This window comes from Cynocephalus volans, chromosome 10, assembly GCF_027409185.1.
Source record: "Cynocephalus volans isolate mCynVol1 chromosome 10, mCynVol1.pri, whole genome shotgun sequence".
Classification (NCBI taxonomy): Eukaryota; Metazoa; Chordata; class Mammalia; order Dermoptera; family Cynocephalidae; genus Cynocephalus; species Cynocephalus volans.
This window is the reverse complement of record NC_084469.1, coordinates 109866777-109889316: the sequence shown is the minus strand read 5'-3', so window position 1 is coordinate 109889316 and position 22540 is coordinate 109866777. Positions and strand designations below refer to the sequence as shown.

Below are 22540 nucleotides of genomic sequence, written 5' to 3'. Positions count from 1 at the left end.
CGAATTATTTTAAATTTCGTTCAAATTTCTTTTTCTGAAAAACAACCACGAAGTTGGTGCTGAGGAGGGCGGCAGGAGGCGAGGGTGCCCCTTCGTGAACTTACCGAGCTGTGGGGGCTTCCACGACCCGCCCCCCGCCCCGTCTCTCCTGGGGCCGCCGCCCCGCCCCTCGCCAGGCCCCGCCCCTCCAGGACCAGCCGACCGGGAGGGGGCGCCCGCGGGGCCCCCGGAGACAGAAGAAAAGACTTCGTCCCAACTTTCTGCAGAGCTTCGGCGTCCCCGCCGCGACCGTCACCCCGGAGCCCCCGTCCGGCGACCCCCCTGGCCGTCCCCAACCCAGCCCCTAAACCTCCAGACACCCTCCGCGGCCCCGACCCCCCGGGATCCCCTGGTGGCCCTCAGACGCCCCCCGACTCCCCCGTCCCCTAAAACCTCTTCGACTCCTCGACCGTCCCCCGGGCCCGCAGGACCCCGCCATGGCCCGGTCGTATGGCGGCAGGGTGCTGGCCGCGATGACCCTGCTGGGCATCCCGGCGGCCGTGCTGGCGGCCCTGGGCGCGCAGCTGCTGTTCCAGCTGCAGGCGGGCCGCGCCGAGCTGCGGGGGTCGCGCGCCGAGGGGCTGGGCACGGAGCTGGGCGCCGGCCCCGGGCTGCCCGAGGACGCGGCCCGGGCGCTGCTGCCGCTGGCCGCCGCGCTGGTCCTCGTGCTCGGCCTCACCTGCCTGCTGCTCGCCGCGCTCTGCGGCCACCTGGGCGCTGACATGGCGCGGGGGCCCGGCCCCGGCAGGTAGGAGGACGGGCTCCGCCACCGCTAGGCCCGGCCGCTGCCCGTCTCTGGGCGTCAGGCTGGGGGGCAGCGTCCCTCCCCACTCTGCTCTCCCCTCCCTTCCTTCATCCCTCCCTTCCTCCTATGTTTGTTGAAAATTTACAGCAGGTGCAACGACTGCAGTGACCCCCGTTTTGTGGATGAGGAAACCGAGGCTCAAAAAGGGCCCAGGCTCAGCTGGCCCTAGTGTCCACAGTGCTTGTCATTTATGGGGCCCTAAGCCCTACCCGCCTCCTGCTTCTGTGGATTAGCTCAGGGAAGACCTGCAGCCCCCTGGGCAGCCATGCTGTTACTATTCCCCTTTATAACTGCATGTTGGGGGTCAGGGGTGGGTAGCTCTCTCCAGGCTGCCTGGCTTGGAAGTGGGTGAGCTGGATTTGAACTTGATTCTGGTAGAACCAGAGCCTGTGCCCTGGCCTGGTGGGGTCCCTTCCTCAGGGACGTGAGCTCTGGGATGTGGTCATCCGGGGGGGGGCCTCTATTGGGGAATGCGGAATGAGGAACTTCCCTGAGCCACTGACTCCACTGTCCCACCTTCGAGTGTTTTCCTCTAGGGCGCTGGTGGAGAGGAGCCCAGGTTCTGGTCCAGGATTCTGTGGATTTGAGCAGATGGGAACTTCCACCATTGGGGTAGATCCTATCCCAACCATGTGTGCTCCACCCAAAGGGCACTGAAATGCACACATTCCGTCAGTCTGCAAACATGTATTGGGTGCCTGCAGGGGGCTGGGCCTGGCTCTGGACATCAGGGACACAGTGGAGACTAAGTAGACCCAGACGCGCCCTCATGGAGTCACAGGCAATAAAGAAGCAATACAGATGGCAATGAATATTGGAAAGGAAAGAAAACGGGGTGATGGGGGGGTGGAAGGGGACAGGGTGGGGAGTGAGATGGGACAGTCAGGGGAGGCCTGAGGCGAGACTTGAAGGAGGGAAGGAGGCAGAAGATCTGGAGGACTTGATCCAAGCAGAGGGCACAGCACGTACAAAGGCCCTGGGGCAGGAATGAACTTGGGGTGTTAGAGGGAGACCCAGGTGGTTGGTACAGCTAGAGGGGGACATGCAGGGAGATGAGGGTGGGGAGATCAGAGAGACTGGACCATGTGGGGCCTTGTGCCCTGCAGTGAGAACTTTGGGTTTTACCCTGCCTGGGAGGGTTGTAAGTGAGGTGTGAGGTGATCTGACTTAGGTTTGGAATAACCCCCCTCTGGCCACTGGGCCAAAAGCAGGGAAGACAGGGAAGTGTCAGGGAGACCACGAAGGAGGCCACTTCCATTGTACTGGTGGGAGGTGAGCAAGATGGAAGCCCCCACTTCCTCCTCAGTGTCAGCTGTTGGGGTCACTGTGTCTACCATCATTAGCAGCAACTTCAGCTTCCTCATCTCTCAAATAAGCATGTGGTCCATAAAATAGGGGAAGTCGGGTGTCTAACAGGTATCTGTACATAGTAACTGCTGTGTAAGTGCTGGATGTTTGAATGGACTGAGTATATGGATGGGTGATGGGGGATGGGTGATGGGTGATGGATGGATAGATAGATGGGTGGGGGATGGATGGATGGGGATGGCGAATGGGAGATGAATGGATTTGATGGACGGATGGATGGAGGTGGATGGATGGATGGTGGCTGTGAATGAATGGGTGGATTAATAGGGCATGGGTGAATGGCTGTACGGCAGGTGATGGCTGAATATTCGATGGAGATGGATGGTAAATGGATGGTAGATATACACCTGGAAGGATGGCTGGTTGAATGGATGGATGCATAAGTGGATTGATAGATGGTTGAATGGTTGGATTGATAAGTGGATTGATAGATGGACAGATGGATAGATGGATGATGGATGAATGGTGGATGGGTGGTTGAATAGATGGATGGATAAGTGGATGGACAGATGGGTGGATGCATGCATGCATGCATGGAGCACAGAAGATGGCTATCAGATGGGTGAATAGTGGATGTCCAAATGGATGGATGGATGGATGGATGGTGGCTGTGAATGAATGAATGGGTGGATTAATAGGGCATGAGTGAATGGCTGTATGGCAGGTGATGGTTGAATATTCGATGGAGATGGATGGTAAATGGATGGTGGATATCCACCTGGAAGGATGGATGGGTGGATGGATGGATGCATAGATGGATAAGTGGATGGACAGATGGGTGGATGCATGCATGCATGCATGGAGCACAGAAGATGGATATCAGATGGGTGAATAGTGGATGTCTAAATGGATGGATGGATGGATGGACAGACAGATGAATGGATGATGGATGGATGGTGGATGGATGAATGGGTGGTGCATAAATGAATGGATGGATGGATGATGGTTGGGTCCTTACATAGACCTTGGGTCTGCAAAAGCTGGACCCTTATCTCATTTAGCCTACTCTCTCTTCTTCTCCTCACTGGCCTCCCCCACCAGCTCCACTTTCTGACCTTTTTTTTTTTTTTAAAGATGACCGGTAAGGGGATCTTAAGCCTTGACTTGGTGTTGTCAGCACCACGCTCAGCCAGTGAGCGAACCGGCCATCCATATATGGGATCCGAACCCGGAGCCTTGGTGTTATCAGCACCGCACTCTCCCGAGTGAGCCACGGGCCGGCCCACACTTTCTGACCTTTTTTCCCCTGCTCCCATCCATCCCAGGTCCAACTGGTTTCTCTATGACTGCCGCCTTCTCAGACACATGGCCCTTGGGCTCTTCTGCTGTGGGGTCTCCGTCTACTTAGCAGGTGTGTGTTAGGGGATAGAATGTTGGGTTTAGGACCCTGGGTTGGGGTGGACAGTGGTAACAGCGCCCTAACTGGGGGGTTAGCTCCAGAGCCATCCTGCCTGGGTTCAATTCTGCACTCGATCTTAGCCAAAAGGCCAAGAAGTGATCTGAGTTCAACTCTGGGCTCTGATGCTTTCTCGATCTGGGCCCTTGGACAAATTCCCACTGTGCTCAGTTTTCTCAACTGTACCATGGGAATGACAACTGTCCATTCCTCACAGAATTACTTCGGGGATTCTAAGTCAATCCCTGTAAAAGCCCGTAGATGGCATCTGACTCCAGCAGGGGCTACACAAATATCAGTTATCCTCAGAACACATCCTACACGTCGGTTTTGCATATGTTTGGTTTGAACCTAGGTTCAACCACGGCTTGGGTGGTTTCTAAAGACAGTGTCATGGGCTGGCGGGTTAGCTCAGTTGGTTAGAGCATAGTATTGTGAACACCAAGGTCAAGGCTTCAGATCCCCATACGGGTCAGCGAACAAAACAAACAAACAAAAACAAAATAAAGATAGCTTCTTACAGGTTGATATAAGTAAAAGCTGTTTTGTTACCAATACCAGAACCTCCAGCTCAAAAATGGCTTAAATATATATATATATATACACACACACACACACACACTATACACACACACAATGTGTGTATATATATATATGTATACACACATTTTATAAACCAGAAATATAATTTTATATCCCAAACCTTGAGGCAGCATGAATAGTAATCCCCCAGATGCCAGAAAAACATACCACAGTGTTTTTCCCTGACTTGCTAAACTTTTCTTAGATCAACTTTCTCTCATCCATGCTCGAAAAGAGATTCCTGCCATCTTATATGTGTATATCTATATATAGATAGATAGATATTCGGCGGCTTGCCCGTACAGGTATGTGAACTCTTGACCTTGATGTTATCAGCACCACTCTCTAATCAACTGAGCTAACCAACCAGCCCTACATTTTGTTTTAATCTTGAAAAACATGTGTTGCTAATGCTGTAGATTCAGCGCTGAATCAGGCACAGCCCTATAAACAACTTGTTTTACCAGAAGAAAAGATATTCAGCTGAATGAAAACCAAGGGATTTGCTGTTACTATTTTTTTCTTGGTCCCACAATAGAGAAATAGAAGTTAAAATATGCATTTATGAGACATGAGCCTAGGGGTCACTGTGGGAATTTGTATATAGAGCTCAGAGAACTCTGCATAACTTTTGTTGTTTGATTTAACAAAATGTTCCAGATGTGAGTTTTTTAAAAAGGAGAATGGGTGGAACGATTTGTGTATATGACATTATCAGGGGTCATTGGCCTCCGGTGTGGCTGGGCCCAGGTGCTCAAGTGAGATTTTCAGGAATATCTCTCACTTCACCTCTTCATCTGCTGTGCCCGGAGTGGGTTTTTCTCTGAGAAAGATGCCTCTATCTGCAAAGCACTTTTGACACAATGCCTTAGAACCTCAAAACTTCTCACGGGATAAGGAAAATGTTGATGACCTAGAGAATAAGACATCCTGGTTCTAAAGCAAGAAAAATCACAAGCGGCAAAAAACAGGTAACATTTTGTCAGCCTCATTAAATGTTAAACTGAGAATTCATTCACCTCCCATCCAGATTTTTTTTTTTTTTTGAGGTTAGGTGACTTCATTCAGCAAGCATTCCCAAGCACATCCAGCCAATCATCCATTCATTGCTAGCCATAGCCAGAAGAATAATTATAAAAACCCTTTCAAAATGTTTAGAGCAAAAGGTCCTTGGCCTTTTGTCAGACATGATGCAGTGTGGCATCTTCAAAGCAAGAAGAGCCAGAGAAAGCATAAAAACATCCCGAAAAGGACCAAGAAGTTCCCTATCAGCTCAGTGCTTCTCTCCTACCAATACCCCATCCTCTGCAGAAAGAAAATTCCTCTGCCCCAACAACTCAAGCAAAAGTCCCAGGACCAACTCAGATAGGTTGAGTCTGGGTCATGTGATATCCTTCCACCAATCACTAAGATCAGGAAAGCAATGTTCTGATTGGCCAAGTTTGGTCCCATTAGCAAATCACTGATGCCAAAGTGGTGGTCAGTGATCCTAGACCCAGTGGCCAGAGTGGAGGTGGGGACTGAACGTTGGTTCTCAACAGGTGCCAATTCTGCCCTCGGGGGACATTTGGCAATATCTAGAGACATTTTGGGTCATCACAACAGGGATGGGGGTGGGATGCTATTGGTATCTAGTAGGCAGAAGCTGCTAAATGTGCTACAATGCATGGGACAGTCTCCACTACTAGGAACGGTGCCAATCAGATGCTGGATAGGACTATGGAGGTACTCAAGGTCAGGTCGCCAACCACCTCATTGTTCATATTAGCAAACTGAGGCCAGAGAGAGGCTGTAATACATGCAAGGTCACCCAGTCCCAGGGCACAGCAAACCTGTGCACCTGTCAGGTGAGAGTCTCGGGTGAAGGGTGGGCATCTGAGAACAGGGCAGCAGGGTCTGGCTCCCCCACCCCCACCCCAGGCAGAACTGCTATACAGGGGGATGCGGGGACATGGGAGCCTGAAACCTGTGTTGTTGTCTTTTTAATTGTGGTAAATACAGATAACAAAACATTTACCATTTTAATCACTTAAAAGTGGATTAAAATGTCACTTAATTCAGTGGCATTTAGTACATCCACAATGTTAAGCAACCACCACCTCTATCTAGTTCCAGAACATTCTCGTCCCCCCAAAAGGAAATCCCGTCCCCATCAGCAGTCACTCCACACCCCCTCCCCCAGCCCCTGACAACCCCCAGTCTGCTGTCTGTCTCCATGGATGTGCCTGTTCTGGACATTTCACGCAGGTGGAATCACACGCTATGTAGCCTTTACAGTCTGGCTTCTTTAACGCAACATATTACTTTTAATTTAAGGTTCATCCACGTTATAGCACATCTCAGCACTTCAGTCCTTTTTACGGCTACATAATATTCCATTGTATGGATGTTACATGGTGGGGGGGGGGTTGAAAACATATAGCAGATACTGTTCGTCCCCAGCCCAGAACTCCCCTTGGCTGTTCCTTGCCCTTAGAATAAAACCCACACCCCTCCCTGTGCCCCCACCCCCGTCTGGTCTCCACCGGCCCCTCCTGCCTCATCCCCCTCTATCTCTTCCCCGCCCCACTCATCTGCTCCAGCTTGGCTATTTTGTTTCGGAGCCTCGAACATTCTTGGGTGTTCCCACCTCAGGACCTATGGCCCTGCTGTACCCCCTGCAAGCACCGCCCTACTCAGCACGCCCGAGGGTTGCTCTTTCCCCTCCGACAGTTCTCAGCTCAAATACCACCTCCTCGGGGAGACGCTGTCCCATGACTGCTGAAATAGGTCTCTTCCTGTTGTCTCCTTAGGAGGCAGCCCTGTGGTGAGAGCTCAGAGCTGGAGCCAGCCAGCCTGAGTTAAAATCCCACCTCTATTACTTCCTGGCCGTGTGGCTTTAGGGGAGTTCCCTAACCTCTCTGGGCCTGGTTTCCTTATGTGTAAAATGGATGTGATGATGATATATTTGTGAAGTGTAAGAGGATTAGATAGTCAATCTGTGTGCCTGGCGTGTTGCACTGTTTTCTAAGATTACTCCCTGTTTGGGGAGCTCCCTGAGGGCTTGGAGAGCAAATGTTTATTGACTGAATAAATGACAGCTGCTTCCTTCCCTAGTGCTATCCGTCTATGCCCTGCTGCTTTTCGAGATCGAGACAGGCATAGCAGCTGCATCCATCCTCGGCTCAGGTGCCCTGGTCCTGTGGCTGTGCTGACCCACACTCTGCTGCGGGCTGCTCGGGCCACCTGCCGTGGCCTCCATGAGGTGTCCCTGCCATACTTTGAAGACGACCCCACCCGCCCCACTGAAGTCTCCAACATCAGCCCCAGAGCTCAGCCCCAGCAGGGTACCCATCGCTGGACCCCTTATTCATCCTATCCAGAGCCTGGGGACTCCCTTGGGGCCACAGCCACTTCCACAGCACCCACAGCCCTGGCGGGAGGCCGGGAGAGCAGTGTGCCTGCATCCCGAATGCATCAGACACAGTCGGCTGGCATGGGGCACTGGGGTGGGATCACCCATGAAATGCGTAGCATGCTGGGACACAGGCCAGGGGCCACAGGGAAGGACTCTACACTGGTGTGAGCCCAAGGATCAGAGATAGAGCCCTGGTGTAAGGCAACAAGAAGAGGATATCCTAAAGATAGGTCCAGGCTCAGCTGCAGTAGTAGTAGGATTTGATTTCTTTCTCAGTTCACAGCATCCCTGGCTTTTGGCCTAAAGGTTGCCTCATGGTGCAAAATAGCTGCCAGGGCTCCAGCCTTCACCTCTTTGCTCAGATAAAAAGGCAAAGGCCAGAGCTGGCTTGTTGTCCTCTGGAAGTCTTCCTGAGAGGTCTTGGGACCCTTCTGCTTGTATCTTACTGACTAGAACAGAGCCACAAGGCCACACCTTGCTGCAGGGGAGTCTGGGAAATGTGGCTGTCCAGAATGAATGAGGTTCTGTTATAGGCAGGAGGGGAGGGTGGGGCTGAGGCAGTGATCTCTAAGTGTCTCTGTCCATTTACAGATGAGGAAACCAAGGCCCCAAAAGAGGCAGTGACCAGCCAGGGGTCCCATGGCCAGTACTGATCATCAGAGCCAGGATTTGCACCCGGATCCTGTAAGCCCCATGCTGCTGAAGGTGCAAGTCTCAGACGCCGTGACACCCTGCTGTGCCCCCCAGGCTGTGAACATTTGAAACACATGTGTGCCAAGCTCAGAGCAACGCAGGGCCAGGGGTGCACCCAGAGGGCCGGACCCAGACTCCTGACTGCAGGCTCATGGCCAAGGGCTTTGCCGCTCTGTGCCTCAGTTTCCTCATCTGTAAAATGGAGACAGGAAGTGATCCCTCCTCCTAGGGCTCCTGTGAGACATGACTCCACGTGAGCCATTCTGGGGGCCTGTGCACAGTAAATCCTTAATGCATGTCAGCTGTTTCTGGGATGCTGTTGGTTGAGGTGCCTGGTGACAGGAAACTGCCCCAATGGACAATTTCTGGAGTTCATGGAGGGGTCCCCAGAGGCCCCTCTCCTCTCCCATCTCCCATGACCCACAAAATAAACTCCAATGCTCACTATCTCTGTGTTACTTGATCAACATCCAAACGTGTTGTGTGCCCATGCCCAGGCCCGTGGGTGAATCTGGAGTGAGGGGCAGGGTGACAAGACAAAGGGTAGGGAGGACAGGAATGGGGGGCAGGGTGTGTCCCTTGCAGGCCGTAGCCTGGGACCCTGAGTCCCACCAATCACCATTCATAAGAGTTTCCCTGAGGGTGGACATAGCCCGGCTCCCACCTCCATCCCAAATGGACAAATATCGCCAAAGTTTCCCAGCCTGTCCCTTCCTGGGCCAGGCAGGGACTCTGGAGCCCAGGGAGTAGAGGAAGCTGAGCCACACAGTGGCCTGAGGCCCCACTGGGAACCCTCCCAATAGGCAAAGAGGGGACAGACCCCAACAGGATGCCTGACTCAGGGTAGTGTCCCAACTAGTAAGGGGAGGGGATTACACAGGCCAAGTGGCAGAGACCACCGAAGACCATCTCAGAAGCTACCTAATGTCTTCTAAACTCTCCTCAGGCTCTTTCCAAAGGCAAAAAGGCCTGGCAGATGGATAAGCAAGATGAGAAAGGACTGTTTTCTATACAACATGAATCACCTGTTTTCTGTTAAGATTTCTAAGCTTGCAAGCCTGTACATGATGGCTAAGAAGTAAGAAATCTGGCGAGATGAATGATCAAAATTAACAAAACTGACAATACCAAGTGTTGGCAAAGACTTAGAGCACTGGGGACTCTACTTCGCTGTGGCTGAAAGGGTAAATTAGTAGAACTGCTTGGCTGTTTCTGCTAAAGCTGAACATTGGCCTCCCTTATGACCCAGCATTTCCACTCAGGGTATGTATCTGATAGGAACACCTGTGCGTTCGTCGAATGACATGTACAAGAGTGCCTAGAGCAGTTTCACTCCGTGGACAAAAACAGGACAGACCAAATGTCCAACAGGTGAATGGATGAACAGACTATGGAATTACTGATATAGGCAAACCCTGAATGGATGTCACAGACATAATACTAAACAAAACAAGCGGGCTAGCCAGTTAGCTCCGTTGTTTAGAGCATGGTGTTGACAGCACCAAGGTCAAGGGTTCAGATTCCTGTACCAGCCAACCTCCAAAAGAAAACAAAAAAAAGCCAGACATAGAAGACGATTCATCAGCGGACTGAACTGATATCAAGTTTAAGGACAGAACAAATGATGGATGGAAGGCACATAGCTCTGGGGGGAATGGTTGTGAGGGGACCCGAGGGGTGCTCACAGCAGGCACAGGTCGGCTCTATGATTCAGAGGTCGAGAGCTGGGCTCTGCAGCATTTGAATGCAGGGAGTGTGGGGTTTGCCACTAGCAGAGGCTACTGAGAGTCACATCATCCAGCCTGCTTGGACTTCGGGCTGCAGAGAACTTCCAGAGCCAGGAAGCATTTTGCAATAGTCAGCAGGGGCAGCTGAGAGACAGCCCTGTGTGCTCACCCTTAGACCTATCCTATGAGGTGGGGGCCACCGAGCCTCCCATTATAAAGATGGGAAAACTGAGGTGTAGAGAGATTAACCTACTGCTCAAAGTCACCATCTAGTGAGCAGGGGAGCTGGGACCATGTCTCTCTAGAAATGCCCCTGCCGGTATACATCCAGCCAGGAGCAAGCAGGACAGAGGGCTGTGGCTGCCTTGTGAGGCCTTGGCGAGAGATGATGTAAACTCAGCTCCGAGCTGTTAGGAGTGATGTGGCCCAAGTCAGGAGCAGGTGGGGTGGGCTCCATCGGGATTCTCCAGCCCTTGCACATGACTGTCCCCAGGCCCGGCTGGGCTCAGAGGGTTGGTATCTTGCAGGCGAAGTGACTCGGGGGTAACGGCTGGTCTAGTTGGAACCAAGGCCCCTGGTCACACACAGATGCCCTGAAAACTGATCCGGGGCTGGTTTCGGGGCAGCTGGGAAGGTGACAGAGAGAACAAACGGGCCTTTGCTTCTCAGCCAGATCGGATTCTATGGCCAGCGCCAGAGCAGGCTGGGCGGGACCTGGCACGCATGGCGGCACCCGAGCTGGGCGATGCAGGCAGATGCCTCAGCACCAGGGACCCAGTTTTTCCAGGACAGCCAAAGGGTGTGGAGGAGGGCGTACATTTTGCAGGGTCTCTCCCCAGCCCCCCTCAGGGACAGCTCACTGTCTCCCCTCTCAGATTCCCAGGGCAAGGCTGGGTCTGCTCTTGACAAAGCCTCCTTGACCAAACTTGAGTCAGTCTCCTCTGAGATCTTGTTCAACTGGGCCTTGACCTTGGCCCCTGTCCTGCCTTCAACCTGCCTAGCCCAGTCTCAACCAGAATGCTGCCAAGTCAGTTTAGAGAGAATCTTCCACCCTTGATATCTGATCACCCTGGCCTGCCTTCAGCAAGAATCCTGTTAAGTCAGTTTAGCAAGAATCCCCCAACGTTGATATCTCCTCTTAATGTTCCATCCACCGACCCCCTCACCCTGCTCCTTGGCTATAATTCCCCACTTGTCCAGGTATTTGGAATTGAACCTAATCTCTCTCCACTATCGCAATACCCCCTTTGCAATAGTCTTGAACAGAGTCTTACCTACCGTTTTAAAAATCATCAGAATAATATTTTTCTTTAACACCCCTCAGACCCCCAGTACCAAGCTGTGTCCCCCCTCTGACACCCAGGCAGGACTGTGCCCCCCACTCAGACCCCACCAGCAAAGGGTCATTGGACACAACTTTCCTAGGTGGGTGATCCTGGCCAACGAGTACTGGGGTTCATTTTGGCCAACGAGCTGTAAGCAGAACTTCAACAAGGCACCTCCAGTCCAGGGCATTTGACTGACCATGTGAGACACAGCTGAGTCACTGTCACAGTGAGATGGTGGCTGTCCCATCAGGTGGGTTTTTGCACCATTATAACCGGCAAAGTCTGCCACCACCCCACCACGGACATGTAACGTGGATGAGAAATAAGCCTTAGAGTTTCTAAACTGCAGAGATCTGGCAGATGTTTGTGGCTGCAGCAGAACATGGGCCACCCCAAGACCACAGGGCCCTGGGGAAGAGAGAGCAGAAAAGCAGCCAAGCAGGAGCGCACACGTGGGAGAAGAGACCACGTGAGCCCGGGCGGTTAATGTAACAAATACAGCCCAACTTCATCACTCAGATTCCGTATCTGTGGATTCTCCTCCTTGCTGAAGTGTATCTGCAACCCCCAAATCAGTCCTCGTGGCAGGTGCTTGGTCATTCTTGGCCATGTGCAGAGCGAAGAAAGATTTGAGTCGCCCGACATGCGTGTTCCCAGGTGAAGTTGAACAGATGACATTACGCCTTGTGGTTTCAGCTGATATTGTGAACAGATGCCCTTATTGTGATTTCCTTAGTGCCATGTTTTTTGAATTTTTGAGCTTTATATCGGAAATTTCGCTGCTAAAAATGGTCCCAGGTATAGTGCTGAAGTGTGCCTCACTGAAAACACGTTTTAGAGAAGCTTCCTTCCAGCGTGAGTTATGGTGCTGGTGGCTGTGAGTCTGATGTGAATGACAATGACAAATGTTAAATAAGATGTCTTTAAACAGAACGCAAAGTTATGTACTGATCGGTTCATGAAAATGTGGTGACCAGAGGCTCACGGGAACCTAACCCTGTATTTCTCCAGGAGCAATGGTCCAGTGTTTGCAAACCCAGTTTTCCTGGCAATTTTATAGAACATAACCAGCGTGAGTAATGAGAATGATGTGGCTGTATGTATCCAGTAAACTGCACACTCCACACCACAGAGGAAAAGGAACGTGCAGAACAGCCTGATGGTTAAGGCAGAGGGCTCTGGGTTCAAATCCCAGCTGTGAACTTAGTGCCCCCTACCTCAGTTTCTCTATCTGTAAAATGGCAGCAAAACCTGGGCTTCTTACTGGCTTGTGGGAAGTTGAAATAAAATAAAGGTGCATTGAGTGTGGGAATCTGGTCATCACAATATAAACAGCAGCCGTTACTGTCAGCTCCTGTTATTAGCCCAGCAATGGGGGGCCAGGACTGGGTCTTCCCTGTGATTTACTATCCTGGCTCACCGACTCCCTGAGCCTCAATTTCCCCCTCTGTAGAATGGGAATCCCAGCAGTGCCTCCCTGCCATGATCTCACCCACTTGCTGTGGGGAGAGTGGCCAGGGCTCCAGTTCCATGTGTTTGATGAGGACCTGGAGCCACAGAGGATCCAGGGCCAGGACCAGGACTACAGACAGTAGGTACAGGGTAGTGTTTATTACCAGGAGGACACCTGCCTCCGGGCACCGAGAGTTTTGACACGAATGACTTGAAGGCACTGGTTTCTGTCCAGCCCCGACCCCTGCCCTGCAGAGTCCGGGGCAGGATGCCCCACCACCTAGCAGCCTCTTCCCACCACCTCCTCCAGGGCTGCAGCTCTGGCCACAGGTGGCTGAAGGTCAGAAATGCACTGCCACGTGGACGTTCCCAAGATCGGGTGGGGCAGGTGGCCGCAAGGCTGTGGGTGTCAGGCAGGGGGCTCTTCCCTGGGTGGGATAACGGCTATGAGACACTGGGGGGCAGGCGGGCAGCTGCTGTCTTCTCCACCACGAAGCCGTAGTTGTACTGCGGGGAAGGGGAGAGTGAGAGTGAGGGAAGGCTGGAGTAAAGGGAGGACCATGGGGGGTGGCGAACAAAGAATGGGGGGCACTTAGGGACTAAGCAGTCTCCAGTCCTGAAGAGACGGGGTGTGCCTTGGGGAGAAGGGGACCCAGGGGAGAGGGGGGCAGCCACCCTTGTGTACTCCCTCCCCATGCCTGAACCCACCTCCTCCTCAATGTCCGCCAGCGACTTGATAGTCAGGTCCCCAAAGGCAGAAAAGGCCTGGTGGACAGGGGCAGGTCAGTCTTGGGTCCAAGTGCCAATCTGGAACCTCCATTCCCATGTCTTCAAGGATCCCCCCAATACTTGTCTGGACATACCCCCCTACCTATCACAACCCCTAGCTACTAGCATCTGGCTGCCCGTCGCCACTCCCCCATTCTGGGACTGGAGACTTTCAGCTGCCACCCATCCCCCATGCAGGACAGTGGGCCTTTGTGCTGGGGTGGCTGGATGCAGGGATGTCCTGGCACCTAGAACTACAATAGGTGGGAGCAAACGCAGGCTCATGGGCACCCAACTCACCAGGGGGCCACAGATCTTGCCCTCGAATCGGGGGTGCAGCGTGAAGGGAACCCCATCCATGGCTGAAAAGAAACATGCCAGCAAAGCAATTGAGGTGTAGGGGACTTGAGGCCAGCCTGCTGCCCACCCAGCCCAAAGAGGCCCACTCTGCAGGACCCAGCTCTTCCCAGTCTTTACAGAATCCAAAGTTAGGGGTAGGAATGGGGGATGGGGTGCCTCTCTGGCTGTGTGATCTTGGGCCAGTCACACACACTCCCACCTCCATGCCTCAGTTTCTCCACTCTGTGCTCACCTGAAATGCCATAGAGGCTGGAAGCCTCGTAGATAGAGTCATTCCTCCGCAGGGTAGATGCCCGAGAGCCCAGTCTTGACAGTGTCCGCTCCGGAAAGCCACCCTTGCTGGTAGAGGTGTGATAACCAGGTCAGGTTGACCCCCCTCCACCATGGCCACCCCCACTCCTTGTGCCCATTGGCTCACCTGGGCTGGCTGGCTGGGTCCAGGGAGAGGCCCCGCATGTCCCGGCTGAGACCTCGGGGCTTGGGCACCGGCTTTGGAGCCTTGGCCTTCTTGCACCAGATGGCAAAGCCGCCCATGTCCCTGGAGCAGGAGGGAAAAGGGGAGGGATCCTGGCCTGATGTGCAGCCAGGGCTGAAGACAGTCACCCAGGGAAAGCAGGGGACCTGGGCCTCTGCGTGACCTCCGTCTTTTGGGGGACTTTTGTTTCAGCATCTAAGCAGCATACTAACTAATAATTCTGGGTGCTGATTACTGTTCCATGTACTTTTTTTTTTTTTTTTTTGGTAGCTGGTCATACAGGGATCCAAACCCTTGACCTTGGTGTTACAATACAGCATTCTAACCAAATGCGCAAACCAGCCAGCCCACGTTCTGTGTACTTTAGATACCAACTCACTGACTCCTCACAACAACCCTACAAGACTGGTACAACTATCCCTGTTTTAACATACAGAATCTGGCAGAAGGGATAGGACGGATCAGAGTCCCTGAGGGTCAGAGGAGTAGATCAGGTGTTGGGAAGGCAGCGAAGGAGGCCAGGAGCTGGGGTGCTGCCCTACCCTATTCGCAGGTATCCAGGCACTGTTTTGGTCTTCCCGCTCAGCCGGACATCATACACAGCTGTGTCTGCGGCCCCCAGGGGCACCAGCTTCACGCACATGCGTTTCTTCTTGGACATGGAGGCCTCTGGGAGTGGGGGGACAGGGGAGTGAGAAAGGGAAGTGGGTCAGGGGTGTAAGTGTCCAAAGATGACGCTGGGATGATGCTCACCAGGGCGCCATTTAAGGCAGCCACCCATGTGGCATTGTGGGGGGAGGGGGTTAAATCACAAATGGTATAGATATAAGAGGGGATTCCATGTAGGTTTTAGGAGTCACTGTGGTAGGCTGACCTTTGTTGACATGAAGGAGCACTCAGGGTGGCTGTGGGTGCCACAGGGAGGGTGGGTAACTGTGATCACACAGAACTGGGTGACCATCCTGGACTTCCAAACCTCACTTTCCCTCAGTCCTCTAATCCAGGGGTCAGCAAACTACAGCCCATGAACCAAATCTGGCCCAAGGCCTGTTTCTATACAGCCCATGAGCTAAGAATGGCTTGTACATTTCTAGGGAGTTGTGAAAAAAAAAGAATATGCAACAGACAACATGTGGCCTGAAAAAGCCTAAAATACTTAGTATCTGGTACTTTGCATAAAGGTTTGCCAACTCTAGTATCAATGAACATACCCTGAGAGTCAAATAAAAATGACAAGAAAGGGGCCGACCCCGTGGCTCACTCGGGAGAGTGAGGCGCTGGGAGCGCCGAGGCGGCAGGTTCGGAGATGGCCGGTGCGCTCAGTGCGGACGACACCAAGCCAAGGGTTATGATCCCCTTACCGGTCACAAAAAAAAAAAAAAAAAAAGACAAGAAAGGGTGGGAAGCTGCGATCGGGGCTAGGCTGGCTGCACCTGGAACCAGAAGGGGAAGTCAGGAAGAGCGAAGCTCAGACCTGAGGGACTAATTAGCCAAGCAAACAGGAGGAAAGTGCGCTCCAGGCAGAGGACATGGCGTGCGCAAAGGCCTGGAAATGAAGAGAACTGCCCGGTGGCTTTGGTTGGCTATGGTGTAAGGAGGGGACAAACAGCAATAACAGTAATAAAACAGGTAGCTGGACTTATTGCGGGACACTCAGGACAGAGGACACCGCCCCGCCCTAGAACAGGGATCGAGTCCTCAGCCAACCCTGTCGTCGCCAGTGTGCGGGACAGGGGGCGGTCGCGGCCCCTGTCGTCCCTCCTGTCCCGCTCCTCCCCGCAGAACCCGGACACCTCCCACACCGACGCGGGCCTTACTGGAGTCCAGGGGGTCGCAGACTGCGGAGAAGCCCGGGGGGAGGGGGCTCTTGTCCACCACGATCTGGATATCGGCCACCACGTTCTCCTGCGGGTTCTGGGGACAAAGCGGGGAGGACACAGCGAGGATCGCCAGCAGAGCAGCGGGGACGGCGCGCCCGGCACAGGGCCCCGCGAGCGCACAGGGGCGGCGGGTGGGCCCCGGTGGCCCCGAAGGTGTCCCCCTACCTCCAAGCTGCCCAGAGGACTGAGGCACAGGAAGTAGCCGCACTTCTGCGCGAAGCTCTTGCCGACGCTGGCGGGCGCCCCCTCGACGGTGCAGGAGATCTGCGGAGCGGACGGGGTCAGCGCCGGGTCCCGCTCCCCCGCGGTCGCCTCTGCCCCCACCCAACCTCCGCCCCCCGACGCCGCTCACCGCGCTGAATCCCCGAGGCGGGGGCGCCGAGGCCGACGACCAGACCAGGCTGGCCAGCGGCGCCTCGTCTGTCCCGGACCCGGGATCCATCCTCCCAGCCTCCTCCCCACGGCCGAGCTTGGGCAGGAGTCCGAACTGCAACTCCCAGAAGGCCTTGCAAGAGAGGCGGGACCCCAGAAGCGCCCCCTGCGCGTCTTTGGGAAGCTGCTGGCCAATCACGTGGAGACAGGGGCCACGCCCCCACGCGTCTCCCAGGTGCTCCCGTGAGCGACGTTTGCGGAAAAAGAGCTCACAGCTTTTCCACTCCCAGCAACTTCCGCCGGAAATATGGCAGCACGGCGCTAAGGGACTCGTCCTCTGCAAACTAGGACTACATTCCCCAGAATTCCGTGCGACATCAGCCCCCTCCCCCCGCAGGGATGCTTAGTGTTTCCCGGGAAAATTGGCGAAAAAATGTGAAAAACCCGCACTTGTGGTTCGGGGAGGTCATCTCAAAGGAGATCATCGTAGGATATGCAGCTATTTTTTTATTTACCTAGGTTTTATTTTAATTTTGGCTGCTGCCGGTGCAGGGATCCGAACCCTTGACCTTGGTGTTACAATCCCGCTCTCTAACAAACCAAGCTAAGCGAACGGCCCGCATCTGTTTGTTAAAATAACAAAGCATATTGTTACCGAAACCCGAAATTTTAGGTTTGGGTGCCCGATGTCCAGCTAAAGCCAATACACCGAAACACCTGTGCTTGGAGGTAGAGGACGGTTTACTCGAATTGGCCAAGGCGAGAATACGCGAGAGCAAACTCTCTCCGATCCCAGAGTTTATAGGGGTGAGAGGGAAGGCAGGGGGGTCTCGAAGAAGTTTAGGGAAAGCCTGTGTTTCTCCGACCCCAGATGGGATCTTAGGCAGCCGGCTCTTTGGCGTCCCCGGCAGCTGGGGCTGGGTCATCCGGTGGTTGCAATGTCTTTGAGAGCATCCATCCTTTCTGCAAAACACATTCATAACCGGCCAGCTGCCAAAACACACACACACCAAAAAAACAAACAACAACAACAACAAAAAAAAAAAACCAGACAAATTCTCTTGGTGATCTTTGCATCATCTCTCCCAGCTCCATGGAAAACCAGACATCACCAATTTACAATTATGCTACAGGAGCAAGGGGTTCTGAGTGGGAAGTTAACAGCTATCAGCAAGCAAAAGTTTAACTAACACTCACATCGTTAATTTTCGGCCACTATTGAATTTTAAATGATTGTAACTTCAGAGGACTTGTTGGCTTCCATATGAACCATCCTGAGCCATGAAACCTTGGTATAACTTGAAGCCTTGTTCACAGATACAATAAGTGTTTATTATTATTATTATTATTATTTAATTTTAATTTATTTTTTCATTGTACATGTTTATGGAGTACAGCTTGTTTCAATACATGTGTACGTTGTATGATGATCAGAATAGTAGCATATCTGTCACCTAAACATTTATCGTTTCTTTGTGGTTATGACATTCAAGATCCTTTTTTTCTGGCTCTCTTGAAATAGACAGATCATTAGTTATACAATACCTCTCAGTACAATATCATTAGATCTTGTCATCCTAGAGCACCAGAACTTTTCTTCCTGACTGTCCCTTCGTGACTTTGTTTCCAAATATCTCTAGAAGACGACGCTGATCACAGCCGTGGCCTCTGGGGAAAGAACCGGGGGACTGGGGGTTGGCAGGAGAGGGGTGGTCTCACTTTTCTCTGTGTACCTTTGGACAGTGTGCATTAAAAATCCCGGAGAGGTTGGTGTGGGCAGGGGAGTGGGAGCCCTCGGAACTCTGCCCGCGCCCCTCAGCCAGTCCTGTGCGTTATCCCCCCGCTCATCTGGGGCTTGGAGCGCGTAATCAGGGGTTTCACCTGAGAGGGGGCTCGCCTGGAGCGGGGACTGGAGGCCAGGGCACCTGAGGAGATGAGTGTGGGGGTGGGGTGATAGGTCCAGCCTCTGTGTCCCACCGTCGGCCACCAGGGGTCGCCCCAGCCCCAGGCCCTGCTGAGAGCCCAGAGCCTGAGGCCTGTGGACCTGCCTCTCCCGGGGCCATAAGTCCCCTCCCTGTGCTACTGGGGGTCCTAGGGCTGCTCCACTGGAAGCCCTGGGTTCCGGGAAGGAAACGGGACCCCTGACATTACTGCTGCTATTGCAGTCGCCCTTCATACCCACGGGTTCCGCATTTGTGGGTTCAACCACCCGCGGATCTAAAATATGTAGGAAAAATTTTTAAATGACAACACAACAATAAAAAAATACAGCATAACGACTATTTACATAGCGTTTATATTGTATTAGGTATTATAAATAATCTAGAAATGATTTAAAGTATACAGGAGGATGTTACATGCAAATGCGACATCACTTTATATCAGGGACTTGTGCATGCTCGGATTTTGGTGTCTACTGGGGTCGTGGAACCTATCCCCCACGGACACTGAGAGACAACTATATTATCACATGTGTCCCTGGCAATGCATCTGACCTCTCCACCCCGGACCCTGCCCTAGTGTGACATTTGCATACGTGTATCCTTTTTGGATATAATTTGCATGATTTACTTACTTGAATTAAATCTGTGTGGCATGTGCATATCTCTCCATAGATTTGTGTCGCTTCTAAGAGCCAGTGTGGTGGGTGACAGTGATGGGGCATCTGGGTGTGCTGGGCCACCTCAGGTAGGTGGAGCTTGTGCCTCTTCCTTAACCAGGTTCCGTGACATCACATGTCACTTCAGTTCACTGAGGCAGAGGCCACCCTAACCTACGCAGGGATCCAAGCAGCTGGACACAGGACCGGTTTGGAGTCTCGAGTTGAGGGGGCTCCTCCCAGGGGTCTAGGTGGCATCTGCATGTTCACCAGCTCCCGGGGGGACTGATGCTGTGGCCAGTTTCCTGGGGCTGCTGATATTCTCCTCGATCCCCGCACCTTAACCTCGCCCGTCCCACCGAGGGAGGACCCTTTCTGATGTCTCTTGTGCAATTGGCAGCACGTCCAGAATTGATTGGAGATGCGAGGGCTGGGCTGTAGGTTGGAGGGTTTGAAATGGTGGCGCAATACCTGGAGTGTGTGATCCTGACGTCTCATGGGGTGGGCTGAGACGGGATGCGGGGCTGTCACCTCTTAGGTTCCTACTCTTGGAATAGAGAGAACTGGAAGGTGAGGGCTGCTTCCAGTCTCAAAAGGCACATCCAAATCTGTAGGAGCCTGAGTTCAGGGAGCCAGGGGACCTGCATTTTAATTAGGGACACTAAGGAAGATTCAAATGGCATGATTTCCAAAGAACAGCACATACCCACATAAATAAATAGGCAGGGACACTGGGGCAGCCTTGAAGGGACACCCACCGGCCCACGAGGGCATTGATCTGTGCAGGAATCACCAGCAGACACCAAAACCAGCATAAACTTTGAGGAGGGAGCTCAGTGCTATTCTCGCCCGCCTCCCTCAGCTGAAGAATTGGGGAAACCGAGGCACAGGGCAAGACCCCGGGGATGTGTGTGCAAGCCCTCTGCCCCAACAGCCACAGCCCAGCCAGCCAGAGCCCGAGGCAGGACTGGTGTCCCGCACCCCCGCGCTGCCCTCCACGCCTGTTTCCCCCTCTGGACCAGGCAGAGCAGTTTTCCGTGCCCTGTGGGCTGGGCCCAGTGCTGAGGACAGTGGCCACACAGGGGGTGCTCACAGAGGGTCTGAGGTGGTGTGTCCCATTCTGCCCATGGGGACACTTGGGCTGGGGACCTCCCAGGGCTTCTTGGGAGGAAGATCTGCAGCATCACATGCTCTTTTCATAACCACTAGAGCATCACAGCTGGGGAGGTGGTGACGTTCCTAGAGTCCCCGCGTGCTGACACTGGCTGGGGCTGTCTGTCCCTGCAGGTGACAGTGGCGGAATCTCAGCAAGCAGGACACAGAGTGCTGGGTGACTATTTTCATTCCCATGTGAGCAACCCTTACCCCAGAGAAGAAGCCAAAGATGAGCTGGCCAGGAAGGGTGGCATCACGGTCTCCCAGGGAATGGCCTCTCCTGCCACAACTCCCTGTCACTGTTCTCACAATCAATCTCCAGTGTGTCGGGGACATCACACTCAACATCCATGGTCTCACTGTCCTCAAACTCAACCTTCTTTGGGTTAGGGACATCATGCTCAACCTCCATGAGCTCACAGTCCTCACACTCCAACCCTATTGGTTTGCTGTCCTCAGACTCAGTCCCCATGAGCTTGCTGTCCTCGCACTACAAGTCCATTGGTTCCCTGTCTTCACACTCAATCTCCATTGGCTCTCTGTCCTCACAGTCAACCACCATTGCGTTCGGGACATCGCAGTCAACCTCCATAGCCTCGCTGACCTCACACTCAACCTCCATTGGGTTGGGGACATAGCACTCCGCCTCCATGGTCTCGCTGTCCTCGCACACAAACTCCATTGGCTTTCTGTCCTTGTACTCAGTCTCCATTGGCTCACTGTAATCACACTCCAACACCATTGGCTGGGGACATTGCAGTCAAACTCCCTGGCCTTGCTATCCTCACATTCAACCTCCGTTGTGCTGGGGACATCGCATTCAACCTCCATTGTCTCTGTCCTCACATTCCAACTCCATTGGCCCACTGTGTTTGCACTCAATCTCCATGGGCTCACTTTCTTTACACTCAACCTCCATTGGGTCAGCGACATTGCAGTAAACCTCCATTATCTCGCTGTCCTTGCACTCAAGTTCCATTGATTCCTGTCCTCACTCTCATCCTCCATTGGGTCAAAGACATCACAGTCAACCTCCATGGGCAATCTGACCTCACACTCCACCTCCATTGGTTTGGGGACATCGCAGTCACACTCCATTGGCTCGCTGTCCTCACACTCAACCTCCATTGGGTCACTGATATCACCATCAACCTACATGGGCTCACTGTCCTCACACTCAACCATTTGGTCAGGGACATCTCACTTAACATCATGGCCAACCCCCATAGGGATTGCTGTCTTCGCACTCAACCTCCATTGGGTCTGTGACATTGAACTCAACTTCCGTGGGCTCGCTGTCCTTGCACTCCAACTCCATTGGCCCACTGTCTTTGCACTCAATCTCCATAGGCTTACTGTATTCTCAATCAATCTCCATGGGCTCACTGTCTTCAGACTCAACTTCCATTGGGTAGGGAACATCACAGTCAACCTCCATTGGCTCAAAGTCCTTGCACTCAAATTTATTGGCTCACTGTCATCATTGTCAAACTCAATGGGCTCATTGTCCTCACACTCAACCTCCATTGACTTAGGGACATGGCACTCAACCTCCATGGGGTTGCTGTCTTCACACTCAAACTCCTTTTCTTCAGTGACATTGCAGTCAACATCCAATTCCTCACTGTCTTTGCACTCAACCTCCATGGGCTTGCTGTCCTCACACTCAACCTCCATCAGGTCGGAGACATTGCATTCAACCTCCGTGGGCTCCCTGTCCTCACACTCAACTTCCATTGGTTCGGGGACATCACACTGAACCTCCATGGGTGCACTGTCCTTGCACTCAACCTCCATTGGGTTGGGGACATTGCAGTCAACCTCCATGTGCTTGCTATTTTCACACTCAATCTCCATTAGCTCACTGTCTTCACATTCAGCCTCCATTTGGTCAGGGACATCACAGTCAACCTACATTGGCTTACTGTCCTCACACTCAACCTCCGTGGGCTCACTGTAATCACACTCAATCTCCATTGTCTCAGGGACCTCACATTCTATGTCCATTGGCTCAGGGACCTGGCACTTCATCTTGGCCACCTCGTGGACCTTGCACACTCTCCACTCCTATCACCTCAGGTGGCTCCCCCTCTGCCTGCAGCCCTCAGGGAATCCCCAGGACCCCAGGTGGGTACACTGCATCA

General features: G+C 53.1%; 2 protein-coding genes across 2 annotated transcripts; one reads left to right on the top strand and one right to left on the bottom strand.

Moving 5' to 3' along the window:
- Nucleotides 1-476: 476 nt before the first annotated feature.
- TMEM221 (transmembrane protein 221) lies at nucleotides 477-7755 on the top strand. The gene is given in 4 exon segments (XM_063113282.1): nucleotides 477-787; nucleotides 3478-3563; nucleotides 7287-7367; nucleotides 7370-7755. Coding segments are annotated over 4 exon segments (864 nt in total).
- Nucleotides 7756-12926: 5171 nt separating this feature from the next.
- Nucleotides 12927-16771, bottom strand: MVB12A (multivesicular body subunit 12A). The gene is made up of 9 exons (XM_063112451.1): nucleotides 16623-16771; nucleotides 16436-16534; nucleotides 16208-16304; nucleotides 14933-15059; nucleotides 14334-14453; nucleotides 14148-14254; nucleotides 13856-13917; nucleotides 13496-13552; nucleotides 12927-13294 (listed from the first exon to the last, which is right to left on the bottom strand). The coding sequence occupies exons 1-9, from the start codon at nucleotides 16710-16712 to the stop codon at nucleotides 13232-13234; spliced, it is 822 nt and encodes a 273-aa protein (XP_062968521.1). The 5' UTR covers nucleotides 16713-16771; the 3' UTR covers nucleotides 12927-13231.
- Nucleotides 16772-22540: the final 5769 nt, after the last annotated feature.